The sequence below is a fragment of the Notolabrus celidotus genome, chromosome 20, assembly GCF_009762535.1.
Source record: "Notolabrus celidotus isolate fNotCel1 chromosome 20, fNotCel1.pri, whole genome shotgun sequence".
Taxonomy (NCBI): Eukaryota; Metazoa; Chordata; class Actinopteri; order Labriformes; family Labridae; genus Notolabrus; species Notolabrus celidotus.
The window spans coordinates 8,223,910-8,244,361 of NC_048291.1; the positions used below are offsets into that span (position 1 = coordinate 8,223,910).

At 38.5% G+C, this 20,452-nt stretch overlaps 1 protein-coding gene across 2 annotated transcripts in view; it reads left to right on the forward strand.

Moving 5' to 3' along the window:
• sez6l2 (seizure related 6 homolog (mouse)-like 2) overlaps window positions 1–14,944 on the forward strand; it is a 25,177-nt gene extending 10,233 nt beyond the window's left edge. For both annotated transcript variants that reach the window (XM_034711972.1, XM_034711973.1), the window contains exons 9-19: window positions 324–487; window positions 1,140–1,334; window positions 4,834–4,972; window positions 7,946–8,142; window positions 8,283–8,477; window positions 11,509–11,703; window positions 11,798–11,989; window positions 12,177–12,212; window positions 13,191–13,308; window positions 13,411–13,522; window positions 13,643–14,944. In XM_034711972.1, the coding sequence (XP_034567863.1) occupies window positions 324–487; window positions 1,140–1,334; window positions 4,834–4,972; window positions 7,946–8,142; window positions 8,283–8,477; window positions 11,509–11,703; window positions 11,798–11,989; window positions 12,177–12,212; window positions 13,191–13,308; window positions 13,411–13,522; window positions 13,643–13,672 (1,573 nt within the window). In that variant the 3' untranslated portion in view covers window positions 13,673–14,944. The remainder of the gene's footprint in view (window positions 1–323; window positions 488–1,139; window positions 1,335–4,833; window positions 4,973–7,945; window positions 8,143–8,282; window positions 8,478–11,508; window positions 11,704–11,797; window positions 11,990–12,176; window positions 12,213–13,190; window positions 13,309–13,410; window positions 13,523–13,642) is intronic.
• The last annotated feature ends 5,508 nt before the right edge of the window (window positions 14,945–20,452 follow it).

A 20,452-nucleotide genomic window follows, 5' to 3' on the forward strand; every position in this document is an offset into this window, starting at 1 on the left:
AGATGAATACAAGAAATAAATAGATAATTAAATCATTAAATAAGATAAATAAATGTTAAAGCAATGATTAAAATGATAATAATAATAATAATAATAATAATAATAATAATAATAATAATAATAATTATTATTATTATTATTATTATTATTATTATTATTATTATTATTATAATGCAGTCCAGAGCTAAAAATAAATTACTCCACATTAAAAGCTAGATTAAAAATCAAAGAAAATACATGAAAATACAACAAAATCAACTCATGACAATCTCAGTCTTCTCTTCAGCGTATTACTTTGTGTATGTGTTGTTCGTTCCTCTCAGGTTAATCGTGCGAAGTGGAAACAGTTCCCTCTCTCCGCCGCTCTTTGACTCAGACCTGGATGACGTCCCAGAGCGTGGGCTGCTGAGTGAGAGCGCCACGCTGCACCTAGAGCTCACCGCCGACTCTTCCTCCATCCCTCTGCTGCTGGCGCTCCGATACGAGGGTGAGCCCAGAAAACTCAGACACCAAGCTTCCATCTTTATCCTCCTCACATCAGGGATTTACCACATTCAACAAACACAAATGATGATCCGTCCTATACTTCGTTATTAAATAACACCCAAAGCCAGGGTTAGCTGTCAGTTTGAAAACAAGATAATTATGATTCATTACATAATTAAAAGAACATTCAATTATAAGAACCAAATGACCCAGTGGTGCTGTGCCACTTTGTTTGGGGTTATTTTAGGGTTTTAATGTGTTAATGTACAGAGGAGTTGGGTTTGGAGATAATGGACTGCAGCACTCAGTGAAACCAAGGCTTTCTACTCATAGATTTGTTGTTGCTGTCTTTAAGAGAGCAATAATGAGCCACACAAGAGCTTACAGTCTGCCCACGCTCCTGAGGGATTTATTTTAGGCTCTGGAGATGCACAACTCTGAAGCTTTTAGCACTTCACACCTGCTTTTTCTAGCCAGGAGGGTTTGGGATTCTGGGTCATTCTTGGCTCAAGTGAAAAGCTGTTCCCTTCTCAGTTAAGTAGTTATGGTTGCTTAATTTCTTCAATCAGGAGAGCCACTGACAGAATCCCTGAACTATATAAAGCCTCTGTTTAGATCAAAAAGATAACGCTGTCTCTGGTTTCCTCTCTCAGCGTTTGATGATGAGCACTGCTGGGAGCCCTACATGCCCCACGGGAATTTCAGCAGCAGTGACATCACTTATCAGCTGGGCACCACCGTCACCTTTGCCTGCTCTCCGGGCTTCGTCATGGAACAAGGTTCAGCCACAATTGAGTGTGTCGACCCGAGTAATCCTCACTGGAATGACAGCGAGCCTGTGTGCAAAGGTATGTACCATCAGGATATCAGCATCACAGACTATAAGAATCACTAACGCTTGTTCTGTTGTGTCTGTTTCTGCTTCATTTTCATGATTTAAGTCAACTTGAAGTGCTCATGAGGAGTTACTGACTGGTTATGAAACAGACCTTACTTAATACTTATGCATCATACCACTCCCACTAACACAAGAAAACGAGACCATCAGCTGGAGGATTTCTTTTTCTATAAATGTATATTTAATGCCTACAACAGCTGCCATCGGGTCGCATTCCAACAACGAGATGCTAAGCATGAAAACCAGGAAAATCTTTGTTTACATTTACTTTGGCAAAGTTACACAGTGAGTGGGACAGTAACCAAGTTTGTCTCAAAGGGCTGTCAATATTGAGACAAACAAAACTTCCTCAAAGTTTCTTTATATTAAAATTCAGAACAATACTGTACTGATTTGGCCAAAATTCAGTATGTGAACAAGAGCAAAATCTGCAGTATGCCAAAACTCCCCGTCTGTCATACTGATTTTGGAAAATGTCTCAGTATGCAGAAGACCAGTCCCCCTTGCGTACTGTTTCCTACAATGCACAGCACTAACATTCCGCTTTTTCTTTTTTCTTTATTTTTGACGGGGGGCATTTTGTTTTTAGGTGCTGTGAAAATTATTGAAGTCCATATAAACCACTTCTTAACTTCTAAAATCATAAGTGGATGCAAAAGAAGCAGCTTCGCTATTAGTTTGGCCTTTGTTTACTTCCGCTTTCCGAAACCGGAAATCCAGCGACGCCTGGCTGTGAATACTGCAAGACAGATTCAACAGAACAGTCATACTACATACTACCTTCAAATGCAGTAAAATGTAGTTCATACTGCATAAAGGCTGATTTATACTTCTGCGCTGCCCCTACGCAGCAGGGGCTGACGCGGACATGAGCCCCGCATACTTGTGCGTCGGTGTGTCTGTGTCGCGCAGCAATTCTCCGCCGAAACGCCTGAGGGCAGTGCGGTCTCTCTGATAGCCGGTCGCCTACTTCCGGTCCTGCTACGATCTCTGTTTACTTTTCCACATCGATTCAGAGCGTGTTATGTTAATCTACAGCTGATACATGTTGCTGTTTATCATACAGACATGATTACATGAAGAATAGAGAGGAGGAGATGAAATACACGGCCGATGTGTGGCCGATGTCCGGGACCCCGGAAGTGCTGTGAATGCGGGAAAGACAAAGCCGTCGAGCGGACCAATCACAGAGCTTGCATTTTGGAGGAGGTGCACGTCAGCTACGTGCGTAGGCCTCTGCGTAGGTACGGGAGCTACGCGGACCTACGGCGTAGGCTACGCCGTCGATTCGACGCAGAAGTATAAATCAGCCTTAATACATTCATAGGTAGTATGTAGCAGGCGGTTTCACAAACACCCTGGGACTAAGGTTCAGAGGAAAGTCCAGGACACAAAATGCAGTTCAGAGGACAAGGTTATTTACAGTACAGTTCAGGGGTCATACACAGCAAGACAGTCGCCAAAAGCATAAACCTAGCTAAGGCTAATCCACAAAACTAAATTCCAAAGTCCAAGCAAAAGTCCGTAAACGGGCAACAAACAAGAGAAAAATAAGGCTGGAAAGCACAAAGACAGAAGGGTGACAATGAAAGTGTAGCAGAGGGTCAGTGGTATATATACAGGCCAGACTAAAGAGGCACAGGTGCGTTTGGAAAAAAGGCGGGAAAAAGAACAATGGAGGGAAGCAACATTAGACCTAGTACAAAAACATCAGGATTACAAAATAAAACAGGAAGTGAACACAAAACACATGAAAACACGACTACAGACTAAACACACTTTGAATATATTCACAAACAGATGGAGCTTGGTAAGGTTGTGTATAAGGTAAGAAGCCACTTTCATTCATTCATTCAGCACTATTCAAACTGAAATGAGCCGTGAAGGCTGTTTTAAGTGTCAAAATGATGATGTATGCAGAGTGCAGGCTGCCTGAAACTGAGAGCGTCAGAGAGTCTGTGGCAGATACAGTATGGAACTGGCAGAGACAGCTTTGGGTCAGGGACTGACTGAAAGCACAGGTGCTGTATTTTCAACCAAGCTGGAAAGATATATGTCGTGTGGTATTTCTGTTCTTAAGAAAGCATTGTAAGCTCATACAGAGTAAAGTATAGAGAAGGACCCCGAACACAAGAGGCCAGAGTTTTTGTGGTTATCTCCATTGCATCCATGGTGGAGGTCTTTTTCTTTTTGACAGGAAACTGTCATCTGCTTACAACATGAAGCAGCTGGGTGGCACAGCTTGTGTCTTTGATTAGTAATGTTAATTTCACAGCAAAATGGCTTTCTTCTTTTCAGACCCAGATGCGGAAATCTGCTTTTCCTAAACCCTTTGCATTTTTTTAGATATATTCAACAGATGATGCGCTTATAGTGTTCACAAGGATGCCTTGTGTAGAAACTGGCAAGGAAGGGGAGTTGAGGTCATAATCTAGCCACCTGAAACAGCCACGCCCCTGATTATTATGCCTAATTGGGGGCTTGGCCTTAATACAATCAAAACTGATCAGTAAATATTACCCCTCCTATAGATATCTAAAAATGTTTTGTAGCAGGTTGTAAACATGTTTGATTCTGCTCTTGGAGACAGTCTCAAGTGGACATTAGAGGAACTGCATCGTTTTGCACTTCCTTATCGGCTTCACTTTTCAACACTGGAGTAGCTGCTTGGTTCAGTTCTATGAAATAATTTTGTTTTATTTAATTGTTTGTATTGGTGAGATTGCATGATGACAAAATTGACATAAAGACGCCGGACAGACAGAGAAAACGACATAGAATGTTTACAGTAATATTTGTGATGATTAAGTTTAGGAGCTTTAGATCTGATTTTCCAAAAACAGGGTTGTTTGTAAATGTGGCCTCATGCTTTCGTTTTAAGAGGCGCAGCCTTTTACAGTAAATCTCTAAAAGCACTCAAATGCTCCTTGCTCCAAACACTGCAGTCTGCATCCTACAGTTGTCTTCACCCCTCTGACAGTCTGTAAAAGCTGCTCAGATGTTTTGGCAGCTTCTGTTCTCACATTAAAGTAACCTCCTAAAAGTAATCACTCTTTACGTAATTTAATGAATAATCTTATGTTATTGGTCTGCTGCAGAGCTGCAGAATAACAGATGGCAGGCAGGCTAAAAGTAAGAGTGCTTTAGTTTTAAAATACGTCACAGAAACATGCATATATGTAACACATTATTTTTTAATGCAGCTGTTGCTGATGATGATATTTACTAAGGAGTAAATCTCTCTTTTCCCAGCACAGTCTGACATCCCCATCAGTCCCCCTTGATCATTTTATGTCTCTATTTATTTCTCTCCCTCCATCAATAATTAATTTTCCTCCACTTATTCTTCTTTTCCTGATCTCTGGTTTTATTTCATCACCCCCTTTTATCATTGTCTCCCAGTGGTAGTCCACAGCTCACTGTCTCTCCTCTCTCCTGTTTTTTTTAAGCTCTGTGTGGAGGAGAGCTGACTGAACCCTCGGGTACCATCCTGTCTCCTGATTGGCCACAGAGCTACTCCAAGGGCCTGGACTGTGTTTGGCAGATCCACGGCAATGAGGAGAAACGCATTGAGCTTGATGTCCAGATGTGAGTATTGTTAATTTAAGAGTTTAGCAGTAAAAAAAAAGAAGCAAACCATGATGCTTTTTAAGTGATGTAAAACAAAGACAAACACCAGAGCTAGAAAACCTCTGCAAAAATAGAGACATGATCATCAAACATGCATCTAATGTTTTATTTTCTGGATTCAAAGTCTTACTGGGAATAAATGGTGTCACAGATCAGAGGATGGTGATCATATACTTACTGTACGTACTGTTATTTATGTCGCGCCAAATCACAACAAACCTTATCTCAAGATTTTTTTACAAACATAGCCATTCCAGATCATACTCTGTTAAATTATTAACAAAGACCCGACACCAAGACAACAGGGGTGTGTCCAGACCTTTTTGACCAGGGTGGCCCAACTGAGGCTTTCACATAGGTAGGCCAGTGCATTTACAAATAAATAACATTTACCCTTTCTGTCTTCACTACCTACTTCCATTAAAGTATTAAACAGTTGTTATATTCCTTTTGACTTAAAGGTGGCATATCATGCAAAATCAACTTTTTAATGGTTCTCTACCTGAAATATGTGTCCCTGGAAGGTCTACAAACCCCCCCAAAATGAAAAAAATCCATTCTGCCCCTGTTTTGATTTCTCCACCTTTCTGTAAATGTGTGCTGAAAGGGCTAAAACGAGCCGTTTGAGATTTCCATGTCTTTGTTACGTCACAACAATATCCGGTCTTTATCGGAAGTCAGAGCTCGGAGCTTGTTCAGCCCATAGACTGTATAAAATACAACTCAACTCCTCCTCCGTTTTTTCATTACCTGCACACATGTGTGCTAACAAGGAGCTTAGGAGGGAGGCATGCTAGTTGTAGGCTGTCTTAATAAACACAAAGGTCGGTTTTACTCCCCACGTCTGCAGATTTGAAGATCTAGTGGACGATTTTTATTTTTCATGGAAAAGTGCTAGCGCTAGTTAGCATAGCCACATAGCTACATGTTCGTAGCTGTGTACCAAGACACACGTCGACATACTGACAAATAAAACAACAAGAAACACTAAATCTGTGACCAATGGTTCAGAAAGGTCCTGCTATAGGCACCTCTCCGTCAGGATCAGATTCTGGTTTAGATTCAGAGGGTTGAAGTAACGCGGGTCTGTGAGCAGCCGTGTATATTCAGCCAACATGTAAACATTACATCAACGTGCTGGAGAGCCGAGGCTACATCCACTTCCTGAGGGGGTCAGAGAGAAAACGGAGTGTTCCTAGCAGGGCTGAAAAAGAGGATGTTTCAGGCATGCCAAAATCTGATCTCAAAGGTTTTTTTTGAACATAAACTTTAAAGACATGTTTTGGGGACCTCTTAGACCAATATATTTTGATGAAAAGAGCGGAATATGTCAACTTAAAAAAAAAAAAACATGACAAAGTGGTTTAAATCTTGTAAGCTTAATTCTTTAAGTTCTTACAAAAGATGTTTTTTAAAAGTCACATTTGAGGGCACTAATAAAGAAATCTACTTTCAGCCTTTTAACTCATCCAGGGAAAAAAAGCATTCAGTTTCTCTGCCCCCTCTGCTTGGAATGCCCTCCAATCTGAACTGAAACTGTCAGCATTTGTTTCATTGGAAGCTTTCCGCTCTATCTTAAGAAAACGACAACGGAAATCCTTCGAGCAGTGCCTGTGTTCTTAAATTGTAACTGTAAAATAACTTCTGCACTTTATTTTATCAAATTGCTTGTATTTTATATTTTAATGTTTGTTGTCGTTATCTGTCTGTTTTGTTTACTATGACGTATGTTGCTGCCTCTCTTGGCCAGGTCACCCTTGCGAAAGAGGTCTTGATCTCAATGGGTCTTTCATCTGGTTAAATAAAGGTTAAATAAAAATAAAAGTAAAATCCCAAATTATAGATTTTAACAGAATCCCCACCTCTGACAAGGCAAACAGCCAATCATAGTTTAGGATTTTGTGGTGGCCCCTGGGGTGGCCAATTGGATTTCAAGTGGTGCCAGTGCCACCCTTGGCCAGCCCTCTGGACATGCCACTGTAAGACAGGATAAGACTCAGTCTGATCTCATCTTAATCCAACATGAGCAGAGCACTTTGCAGTATTTAGCAAGTTACAGCAGCAAGAACAATCTTCCTTTAACAGGCAGAAACCTCAAGCAGAACTAGACTCATGTCGGACTGAGTTGGAGCTGGAAAGAGGGATAGAGGAGATGAAGAGAGAGAAAGAGATGATTATGATGAGACGGATAGTAATAGTTGTTGCCACTGGAGTCTGGGAGGATCAGTTCCAGTACTACATTTAACAACATGTTGCATTGTTTGTCACGCCAACCACAGACAGAAAAATGTCTGACAAGTCTTGCACACGGGTTCTGCATAGCGCTGTCTATTATTCTGTATTTGTAAGCTGTTCATTGCTTGCAACATCCCTGTGTTCCAGTACAAAATGTAATGCAGCAGGTTGATGCTAAATGTGTCGGATAATCTCCTCATTCTGTCAGAAAAATAGCCTCTACCATGCCAAGGCTTTGCTTTACATATAATTATATTGTATTAGAGGACAGGCATTGGAAGGAGATGGAAGAGAGGGTTTTGATGGCACAGAAACACAGAAATGTTGTTCAGTGGATGTGTTTACTGTGTGATTTTTTCACTACTGTAAGAGGTCCCCCACTTATTCAATTTCCAAATATCTTTGATAAACAAACATCAGTTAAATCAGCATGTTCTCATCATCTTACGCGTGCAGCACATATTCACTGCTTTAAGCCTCCTCTCATCCTATATCATATTACAAGTTTAGGATCTAGAATAAAATCAGAGACACAGATTTAAGAGAGGAAAAGGTGTTATGTTGCAGCTTTCCATTCCTCTGTTTCTCATGCTTTTCTTTCCGCACTGACTAACAAAACTCAACATGTGGGAGGACTGTTCCTCTTGGAAACAGAGTCTCTTTGAAATAAAACCTCAACTCTCTTTCTTCTTTAAGTTTGAATATCCGCAACACTGATGTGCTGACTGTTTTCGACGGACGGGATCTCATGTCGCATGTGATTGGACAATTCCTGGGGTCCAGAGAGCGTTTCCAGATTGTGTCTGGGGGGTCAGAGGTCACCATTCAGTTTCAGAGTGACCCTGATGATTCCAGTTTCATCCTGAGTCAGGGATTCCTCATTCATTATCGCGGTAAGTGAAATCCTCCTGAACTGGCAGTAAAAAGCTTGAAAGTTATTAGCATGCCGTCAGTGTTGTATGTTAAGTCCTCCGTATGAAGTCTGCCACCACTGAAGAAGAAACCTTTTTTAATTACTTTCTGTGTGGTGCAGAGGTCGAGCCGAACGACACCTGCCCGACCCTCCCTCAGATTGAGTTTGGCTGGATCAGCTCGTCCCACTCCTCCCCGGTGAGAGGCAGCGTGCTGACCTATCAGTGCCAGCCAGGGTATGACATCAGCGGCTCTGACATCATCACCTGCCAGTGGGATCTATCCTGGAGCAGCAGTCCACCTACATGTGTGAAAGGTGAGGCTTTAGAGATCTTTTCTCCAGAGAGAAACTTTGATTAAGGACTGAATTTGTACAGAGTAACTTCATAATTTGTTTAGAGTGGAACCTTGAAGGTGTGACTATTTTAAACCAGGTTAAAATAAAGTTGGTGACTTTGGGGTAGAATATTCCAGAGTCAAGGTGAAGCTTCAGGAGGCTGTGTCCCTGTATCTCACTTATACAATGGGAAGGCTACCAGACCAGGATCTGAGGATCTATGAGGAATGTCTGTAGTGTAAGAGGATCGAAGGTGTGTAACGTAAGACAGGGCTAGACTTCAACTGGAATATTGAGGAGTTCTGTATCAAACGGGATGCTGCTTAAGTGATAGTGAAAAAAAGAGAATTGGCGTGCTCACTCAAAAATACTCAAAAATACTCAGTGCTGACCCAAAGTGGAAAATATAATTGAAACATTTTAGCACTCGCAATAAAGTTTCACATTTTTAACGCCAGATAAATGGACAGCAGCTATTGGGAGAATCAACATATTGTTGGGATCAGATCCATTTAAGGCCACAAGCTGAGACACTCAGACATTATGGAGCTGTTGCCATTGTGTAACTGCATGAGGTTATGAGAGTTAGAAATGTTAGAACTTCCCAGTAGTTCACCATAATGGAACATAACATGTGTTGCAAAAAGATAAATATCTTGTTGGACATTATGGGGAACCTTTTTCTGTTTGTGTGTGTGTGTGTGTGTGTGTGTTTGTGTGTGTGTGTGTGTGTGTGTGTGTGTGTGTGTGTGTGTGTGTGTGTGTGTGTGTGTGTGTGTGTGTGTGTGTGTGTGTGTGTGTGTGTGAAGCTGGGAAGGGAGCCACAGGATGCTCTCAAGAAATATTAATGTTGTCAATGGACCAGAACATTGCCGAAAATGGACCAAGATGTGCGAAGTATTGACTTGGTGTTTATGGAGACCATCACGTAGCCGAGATTGTATGATGTACATCGCGAAGTGTTTAAAATTTGTGTATTTTATCAAGTAAAGCAGAGCCTCAGACCATCGGACCGGACTCGGTCATTTTGTTCGAGAGTATGCTACAACACAGCTTAAAGAAACGGACGCATTTCAGCCCTAAGCCTTCATCAGCATCTCACCAACTAGGTGGGTGCGTCCAATTTATAAGCTATTGACGCGAGTTGGCAAATTACAAAAAGCGCAGTGTTACATAATGATACAAGATTGCAACTCATCACTGAGTAAACAGCAAGCCAAGAACAATGTGTATATGTGATATGTCAACAGTGTTCCCGCCTGAAAATAAAACCAGCTGTGCCTCTCATAATGGAAAACTCGTAATCTTAATAGCTTCGAAATGAAGTATTATGAAAAGCTATCCAGACTACACTTGTCTTTTGTACCAGGCTGTAAACATGTTTATTTCTGCTGTAAAGGTCGGCTTTTTCGAATTTGTGTCTATGTGGTATCTGGTACTTCAGGAGCCAGCCTCAAGCGGACACTTTAGAAACTGCAGTTTTTAACACTTCTGCATTGGCTTCTATTCTTGCGGCTGGAGGTTGCCACTTGTTCATAATACATAGTCCATCCCTGATATTTCCAAGTGCATCCAAACCAAAGAAAAGGTCACTGTAAACTGCACTAAGAAGAAAGTAAGATAGTTAAAGAAATAGTCAAAGTAACAAAGTAAAAACAGTTGCTTATAAAACAAAAACATATAACCAAGAAATATCTTATAGGGCCAAACCTAATTATCATCTTACTTTGTTGCCACAATAAACACATTATTGCTGCTCCAGACCCACAATCGTAAAGTAGACAGAAACCACTTAAAACAACCTGACATCCTCTCTACTGCACCATCCAAATATTGATCTCCAAAATACAAATGTAACAAGAAAGAGGAGAAAGAAAACTCCTCATTAAAGCCTCTAGGAGACTCACTATCACTATTCACTATGTACAAACAGAGTCTCCTGTGTCTACTTTACAATCTTGGGTCTGGAGCAACAATAATGTGTTTATTGTGGGAAAGAAGTATTGGTGAAACAGGCGCTCTGTTTTCACGTCTGCGTATGAATGTAGCTGCAGCGTTTCGTGCCAGGTGTGAGCAGTGAGGAGAGGCCTGAGCGATACCTGCAGTATGAGGGAATTCAAATGAGCTGTGGGGATAAAAGAGGACAGAATCAAAGCATATTTTTATTTGTATAAATGACAAAAAACAGATATAAACGTGCTTTGGTGAGCATAAAATGTGCTTGTAGGTGGGTTTTTTTTATACCTTAGGGTTTTTAGCTGTTTTCATTTTGATGCTGAGCTGACAAAGACGAGGACGCCCCTGTGGTTTAAAAAGCTGACAATAAACCCACTTGGCTCGGGACCTTTGTTGCACCATGCTCCACATTTCTCTCTGTCCCTTGTTTCTTCACATCCTCTTGCTTTCTCTATCTCATCATGACACAAAGTACCCCAAAAAAATAGAGAAAGGAAGGCCACTTTGCTGTTGGCTTTAGTATTATAATCCGTTTTTTTTAAAGGAGCAGTGTGTAAGGGCATTTTTCGACTGCTGGAACTTTACCCCGGAACTATGTGCGTTTCGACCGGAGGAACCAGGGTCTAAATTTAGTTCAGGGGTAGATAATCTCCCCCCTGAAAAGCCCCTGCTCGGGGGGTAGTAAGGTCCTGGGACTTTCGGTTGAATGTAGCGGTGTTTGTGGAGTTTACACAGTTGTTGAAACACAGATGGAGTTCCTGGGAATGCAAACTTGTTTAGTTTTTTATTAAGATTTCAAAATATTATTTAATATATATTTTTATCTCCATACGTCACTGGCCTGATTTGCACAATCTACCCGGGACGTCAGCCCGCTGTCGAAACGCAGACAACAATGGGGGCACAGCAACCTTTTAGTTCAGGGTAAAGTAGTTCTTGGGGCTGAAAGACCCCAAAACTCTTGGTCCAAATGCAACTTAAGCTTTTAGCCTCATCTTGTTGCAACCCTGAATCACTTTGATGGAGCATGTTTGTCCCACTTTTTCCCCTTCAGTCCAGCAGTGTCCTGATCCAGGTGAGGTAGTGAACGGAGCTCGCTCGGTGCGCCCTGAAGCAGGTTTCGCAGTTGGGACGGTTGTTCGTTTCTCTTGTAATCAGGGTTACCAACTGGAAGGTCCAAGTCAGATCTCCTGCCACGGGCGGGACACTGGTACCCCCAAATGGAGCGACCGCAGCCCAAAGTGTGTCTGTAAGTCCTTTCTGCTGCATTTGTCTGCCTGTTTGTGTTTATAAAGAAAGCAAAGCGAATTTTCGACGCTGATTTTCTGTTTTCCTCTTAACAGTAAAATACGACCCGTGCCCGAACCCTGGAGTTCCCGACAACGGTTACCAGACTTTGTACAAGCACAGCTACCAGGCTGGAGAAACTCTGCGTTTCTTCTGTTATGAGGGCTACGAGCTTATCGGAGAGGTCATTATCAGCTGTGTTCCTGGTCACCCCTCTCAGTGGAACAGCCCGCCGCCATTCTGCAAAGGTAAAAGCCACCATTTCCTTCATATTCTTGAATATTATTTCACTGTTTCCAACTGAGGAATAGAACAAGAATGAAATGTGTGTTTTTAACTTTAGCCGCTTTCCCTACTGTTGATTATCCAGGTTTATTTGCTGTCACTCATAGATCAGCATAGTGACACTCTTTGTCTGTTTTATGTTGTACACAGTGGCGTATGAGGAGCTTCTGGACGATCACAAATTAGGTGATTTTTTTTTTCTCTTCTTTTATTTGGAATTGTCTAAAGTCATGTGCAGGATTCAGTTCTTAACTTTTGCACCATCTTGTGGTGGTTTAACGAACAATGCTGAGATCAATGCAGCTACAAGAGGAAGCGTATTATTTAACATTTTCGTACACTGGAACACAACAAACATTTTAATGCACTTCACGGAATATACTATGAATTTCATGCTGAAAATGACAGAAATTTTGATATTTTACAATGTTAGACAAGCATGTTCAGTTATATATTGTAATATGTGAGTGCTGATTGGTGCAAAAATCTAGAGTTTTATAGAACAAGCCCATAGAGACAAAATTGTGGTTAAACAGAAACAATCAGAGAGCAAAAGTGTCGCTTTTTAACCCTCCTGTTATGTTTGTTTCTCTGGAACAGCAATGATGTTCCAGGGTCTATTTGACCCAGGGCATATTCAATTGTCCAAAAGTGTCAGAACCCCAAAAAATCCCAGTACACATTTTTCTTATTCTATTTTTTTAACCCCATTACTAACCATTTAAATCAAGATTTAGTCCATTGGTGTTCTTTAATTCTCACAGATCATGGTTCGATGAGGATAACTCACTGGTTTTTCATTAAAATTAAAGTTAAAACTTTTTTTAATGTACATTGGAAAGCCCTTGATATAAATGCAATAGTTTTACATGACATAGATTTTTGTTCATTTTATTTTACTTTGAGATTATTATTTTTTTTGATGAAGTGATGTTGATAAATTAACATGACACATCTTCTGTCACATGCTGCCCAGATTTTTTTGCTGCATTTAGCTGTTTTGGAAGGCATATATTGCCTAAAATAGACTTTAAAAAGGGTCAATTTGACCTGCAACATAACAGGAGGGTTAAAGGTTGTTATGTCATAAACACAAGATAGAAAACATTTCAGATCAATGCACCTTTTTCTGTCTTTCGTCTTGACATTTTTTTCATCCCACAGTCTCCCAGTCATTCGAGCCGTCCCATCAGATCCTGAGTGAGAACATCGCTTTGGCAATCATCTTGCCAATAATCCTGGTCATCCTCCTGATTGGAGGGATTTACATGTACTACACAAAGTAAGAACTGACACTAACCTTACGCTTCCTTTTGTTTTCACACTGCTTTGACTCCCTGATGTGCTCACTGTGTTATCTGTTATTTGATTTCTTCTCTCGCAGCATTTGTAGGCTAGAGTGGAAGCCACTCTTCTGGAAATCTCTCTCTCACACACACTCCTACAGTCCCATCACAGTGGAGTCTGATTTTAACAACCCTCTTTATGAGGCAGGGGTGAGTGTGAAGCAAATAAACCGGTTTTATCTTTCATTCATGTGTGCTTTGGACTGTTTTCATGTTTTTTTCTGTATCTAGTATATTTTACGAAGTAAATTTCATTTCATTTTTCCACAGGATACACGGGAGTATGAAGTGTCCATTTAAAGGATTGTACATCTCGGTGAGAATTAAAAACCACAGAAAGATCAAAACCTTTTGGAAAACAAATTTCTTAGTATCATAAGGCCTCACTCCCCTTGAATCATCCATGTTTATCTGTTTTCTTTTTTTACCATGGTTTTATCTTTACTTATGAACCATGGCAGTGTATTATTCTAATTTGTTGCACTGATGTGATGGTCTGCCAAATGTGGGTCCTACTTCACGGTCCAACTCTGTGTCATTAGGACTGGTGCCTTAAGAGGGGTAACAAATTCAAACAAAGAAAACCTGAACAGGGTGGGAGGAGCAGATGAGGAGAAGAGGGTGAAGAGCTCTGGATTTATTTATTACGTTAAATTATTCTAAGGCCAAAACATCACAGAACTTGGCAATACTTAATTGGTAACTCTCTGAAGTTACAATCATGACCACACGGCACACACTGAATGTTTTCCTTTCATGTTTAGATTTGCTCGTGTTGCATTTTATAAAATGAAACCGTACGGGGAAAGAATCATTTCTTTTTAATCATGATCCGCGCTCATTCTCTTCATCACTTTGTCTTTCTCTCTGTGTAACACAAATACACACATGCACACACTTACACACACATACACAAATTGAATGTAAATATCTGACTTAATATTGATTGAGGTTGATATATATGCTAAATTATATATAAACCTCATATATACACTTCTACAAGGTGTGGGGAGGTTATATATTTTCATTATATGTATGTAATGAAAATTCAGTGCCAAAATATAATGTTAAATAATTTAATGTCTTAAGTGTTTCATCTGTTGTTGCAATACTGTTTACAAAGGCAGTGTTTATTTTATTCTTCGCTGTTTCCGGAGTGCATCGCCACCCAGTGTCACATTACATGTAGGACAAGGTGAGGTCATGAATGTCATTATGCTTAAAGCATGCACTGATTGTAAATTATATTGCTTCTGCTCAATCTCGCCATTACCATTATTGTTATTGACAGTTATCATTGTTATCAGATTTGATGTTGTATGCACTATGTTGATGAAAATTACAAATTTGGCTGCTTGCTGTGATGCATTCTGTATTTATTTATAACTGATTGTTTGAACAGTGAATGTAGTTTCATTCACTGTGCCAAATGAAGGATCCTGGAGACTGTTGCTTTGTAGAATTAATTCTTCTCTTATCATCAGTAGCATTTCTTTGCTTCATATATGAATACACTCTTTTGAAGGCAGTAAACTAATTGCTGAACTGGAAATAAAGTCTCTGTTGAATGGTGTTCAATCTGCAGGGTATTTTTTTTTTTCGAATCACAAGGTTATAATATATTTGCATGTATACCGAAGGTAAGAACATCACGCTACGACAGTACAGTAATGGGTTTGATTTGATTTGATGTCTTTATTTCAAACATGTAAAATAATAATTAGAATGATGTTGATAATAATTATAATAATAATGATCATAATAACTATTACGATAATAATAAAACAAATGCTAATAATAATAATGACTTTGTAAATTAGTGTGAAGCCTCACAATTTACTCTGAATACATCCAATACCAAAGAGCTGATCATTGATTTCAGATGTGAGGCTCCGCCCCCTGCCTCATCGAGGCTCAGAGGAGAGGAGATTGAGGTAGTGACGGACTACAAGTATCTTGGTCCCATTTTAGATCACAAACTCTCCTGGGACTCATGTGGATGCTGTTTTTTAAAAAAGACAACAACGTGTGTATTTTCTGAGGAAATTGAGATATTTTAATGTTGACAACACAATTTTAACTCTATTTTACACATCTTTTATTGAAAGCATCCTTTTTTATTGTAGCCTATGCTGGTATGGTAATGCTAAAATTACACAAAAAAACAAATTGCCAAAGATTGTTAAGGCAAGGCAAGGCAAGGCAGCTTTATTTGTATAGCGCATTTCATACAAGAGGGCAACTCAATGTGCTTTACATTAAAACATTAAAAACATTGGAGACATTCAGACAAGCATAAAAGAACACAATTAAAATGACAAATATAATTAAACAGAAAATGAAAATGAAAATTAGAAATATATTAAAAATTACATTAAAATTTGAATTTAAAGTGAGTTAAAATAAGCTAAGATATGAAGGCGGTGGCAAATAAAAAAGTCTTAATCTTTGATTTAAAAGAGGTGAGAGTTGGAGCAGACCTACAGCTTTCAGGGAGTGTGTTCCAGATATGTGGTGCATAATGACTAAACGCTGCTTCACCATGTTTCGTTCTGACTCTTGGGACTGAAAGCAGACCAGTACCTGATGACCTCAGAGGTCGAGGTGGTTCATAAAGTAATAGCAGATCAGCAATGTTTTTTGGGCTCAAACCATTCAGTGCTTTATAAACCATCAGCAGGATTTTAAAGTCTATTCTCTGACTGACAGGAAGCCAGTGTAGAGATCTAAGAACTGGAGTGATGTGGTCTACTTTTTTGGTCCTTGTTAAGACTTGAGCAGCAGCATTCTGTATGAGCTGTAGCCGTCTGATGGACTTTTTAGGGAGTCCTGTAAAGACCCCATTACAGTAGTCTAGTCTCTGTTAAGATACAGTATGTGGGGAAATTACGGGGGAGCAGCAAGCTGACCTGCAGCAACTGTACCTGAGCAGGCTGGCTGTGAAGGCAGACAAAGTCTGCATGGACTCATTACACCCACTCTCAGTGGAGTTTCAATTACTCCCTTCTGGTCGGAGGTATAGATACCCAAAGATAAGAACAAATAGTGCTAAAAGGTCATTCATCCCCATGGCAATAACTCAATTGAATAATTCGTGTTAAATTATGGTTGTTGCTATATGATTGTTGACCACATTGGGCTGAGAGAGCAAGAACTACTACTTTGAATATTATGTTGTGTCTGTGGTGGTTTTTATTGGGAGAGACAACTACTACGGGCTGTTTGGATCATTTTTTGTTGTGTGAGTTTGATGTGCCTTTCATGTTGTTGTGTTTTTTTAAGCAGTGCCATACCACAAGTTGCATCTTTAGGGACATTACATTTTTCTAAACTAAACATGATAATAATGATAATTATTATTATTATTATTGTTATATTATTATCATTATTATTAATAATAATAATAATAACAGTTAGAATACTAATAATAAAATAGTCATTCTAAAAATTAAAAAAGAAAAATGATAATCATAATGATAGTTATTATAATAATAATAAAGACAATGATAATAATTATAATGATATTAGAAAAACATACACATAAAAAATAAATAAAAAAATCGATATCAATCAATTCCAACGCTAAGCATTAAAACATTTTAATTTACTTGTGTGAAAAAGAGTAGGAAGAAGTAAAAATGATTTTGATTCTACCCCTTATTCACCATCTTTTTTCTATTTTATGAATGCATTCCAACAAAACAAAACTTCATAGCTTATCTCTATATTTACACATTCAAAGCAAACCCCTCGTGATTATCAATGCCCCTCATACTCCCTGAACCTCATGAAAATCATTTATTTTTACCTCATCTTAAACTGGATTGTTCTGGCATTGCTGCAGCTCCATATTGAGTCTCTTCCACAGATTGAAAAACTAAAACTTAGTTGCGCATGGTCCAAACACTCCAAATCTTTGAATCCAATTCCCCTCTTAAGTTAAAAACCCCTTTCTTTTACAAATAACATTTTTTGTATACATCCTTGCAGCAGATCTGTCCTTGCTTTATACACTTTTTGTGTAGTTTTAAAATCAACAAGGTCAAATAAGTTTCAGAGATGACGTGAAGTAAATGTCTATAACCTTATATTTCACTTTTGGAGACAGCTGTGTCCTTTAAGCTGTAACCATATATGTGTAAAAAACAACAGAAAAGCACTGAAAGTCGTGACACTTGGAAATGATGAGTACCTACTTTAGGTTATACACTTCAGGTTATATAAGCTGTAATTTACTACTTTTTACCACAAAATGAGAATGTAACAAAACAACAAGAAGAGAAAGTGATGATTTTAATACAAATACTTTTTATTTTCACAACAGACAAAAATCTTAGCAGCTTATTTTATCTTTGTTATCACAGTCACTGCTGTTCTTCATCTTCTCCAGGGACTGTGGGTGGTCCAGCAGCTGTGTAGAGAACTGGGTCTGTTAAATTAAGAGACATTGCACATAAAGTCAATACACTATTTCAAACTTTTTGGAGTTATATAGTTTGAAAATATTGCTGTTTAATCAAGAAGGGTAAGTGTGCTACCAAGACAAAAAAAAATGTCTACCACTTACCTCTACTGACTTGAGTTTGCATCATTTGTAACATGACAGGTACGGGTATGGGGGGAATCAAACTGAACCATGTGGGGTTCTTCGGCTGAAGTTTCCTCCCTTGAGGCATTTTTGCTCCAACACTGAGTCTCTGATAGAAACTCTTTGTTTGCAGCAGTGGGTAGTTCTCTCCAGGTTCCACAGTGTATATGCTGTTTCTTCTGGCATTTTCTTTGTTCAGCTTTTTGAAACTGTAAATAAACAGATTTCGTTCTCTCAGGATCAATTATATATCATACTGGCAACATCAGGTGCAGATATAAATGAATAATCACTTTTATACAAAACACTGAATGTAGAAAATGTGCATCTCTGTTCCTTCAGCTCACGTTTACTGGGCGCCGTTTGTAATCCTGTGCACACTCCTTCACATTCAGCTCCAAAACGTCATAAAAACGGTGTGAATTTTAAAAGACACTTTTCTTTATCACATTGAGAGCAATATTTGTGAACTTCTTCACAGTTAATTTTGTTGGGAAAAATATAATGAAGTTACATTCACTGTTAAATCCAAGTGCTATATCTTAATCTAAACGTTAAATGTTAAATCTAAATGTTAAATCTAAATCTAAATCTAAATGTTGCATATAAATGTTACATCTAAATCTAAATGTTAAATATAAACATAAATGTTAAATTTTAAATCTAAATGTTAAATATAAATCTAAATGTTAAATGTAAACATAAACATTACATTTTAAATCTAAATGCTGATTGTTAAATCTAAATGATAAATCTAAATGTTGATTGTTAAATCTAAATGTTAAGTCTAAATGTTAAAATCTAAATGTTAAATGTAATGTCTAAATCTAAATGTTAAATATCAACATAAATGTTAAATATAAACATAAATGTTACATTTAAAATCTAAATGTTAAATATAAAACAAATTGTAAATTTTAAATCTAAATGTTTAATATAAATCAAAATGTTAAATATAAACATAAATGTTAAATTTTAAATCTAAATGTTGGTTGTTAAATCTAAATGTTAAATGTAATATCTAAATCTAAATGTTAAATCTAAATGTTAAATCTAAGTGTTAAATATAAACATAAATGTTAAATTTTAAATCTAAATGTTTGGCTCTTGGCTTCAAATAGTCTTGTTTAAAGAGGTGGACAGTCTGAAGGTCAATATTGTGCAGTTACATTTGGAGAAATTGTAAAAAAAAAAATATATATTGATATGTAGCTTAGATTTGAGTCAGTTAACAGGATAATTGTATGCATGTATTTTTGTTTAATGCAAATAAACCAGTATTATAGCATCATTGTTATATTTTGTAGGGTTGGCTGTGGTGATGGGGCCCACTGAGATATCTTTTCAGGGGGCCCAGAATTCCTGGGGACGCCCCTGCCTACCACACTACCACCACATGAGCCTGAGCTCCTTGAATGTTTCACTGAGACCATAAACACCTCTTTTCAGTAAACTAATGTAACTAATGCAGCGAATAAACAGAGGTATGCACACGTTATATTACACTGGGTTGTACTCCTACCTGTTCAACAGACACCAGGCGACTTGTGTGTCAGACTTCACATGCAGATGGTCCCTCATGGACCTCCACAGAGGAAAAGCATCGCCGACGTTTATTCTGGATTTCGCCCGGCTCCTGTCACTTCTTCGTTTGGCTTCTCTGTGTGTTTGTTCTTTGGACGGAGGCGGTTCCAGCTCCTGTGTTGAATGATAAGTGTGATCCTCCATCTGTCAAGTTTTCACGATCCAAAACTTCTTCCAATACAATTCTTTCACGTACAGCAACCACAACAACCACTCTCCTCTTCTTCGTCGTTTTCCAACCACTCACTAAAACGCGCGACGTTCGTAGTTTGTCCGTTCTGGGCTACTGTTGAAACATGTCGGTGCATCTTATTTTGAAATAAACTAAAATGATGTGTATACCATGGTGTATACGTAGGAGATACACTAATTTAAACCATAGACTGTATAAAATTTAAACATAGCCTACTTGTGAAAATATTTTTTTATTTCTACCAAGTCTGTTTTTTTTTTGTTTTTTTTTTGTATAACTATTTTCTTTCTTTTTTATAATCCTTATAATTTAAGTGTCTGTTTTTTTGTATTCAATGCTGCCCATATGTGCCTTAAATTGGCCCCGGGGACAAATAAAGTTTTTTGAATTGAATTTGAATTGAATTGAATTGTTCTGCTAACTATTAGACTCCTTAACTTTAATGCTAGTTGAATGTTGTTAGTGGACCGGCTCCAAGAGTAGACCTTAACTTAAGAAGAGTGGTTCCAAGTTGAATATTAATTGACAAAATCACAATTCAACTAGTTGTGAAACTAGTCTTTGGTGACCTTAAGCACTTCCCCAACAAATTGTTGGGGAAGTGCTTTGTGAAGTTTAATACAATCTGATTGTGGGGGGTTAAAATTATGCTTGCCACATAACTGTTCCTAATTCAGAAGATTACAATCTGTATACATCACGTCACTTATAGACC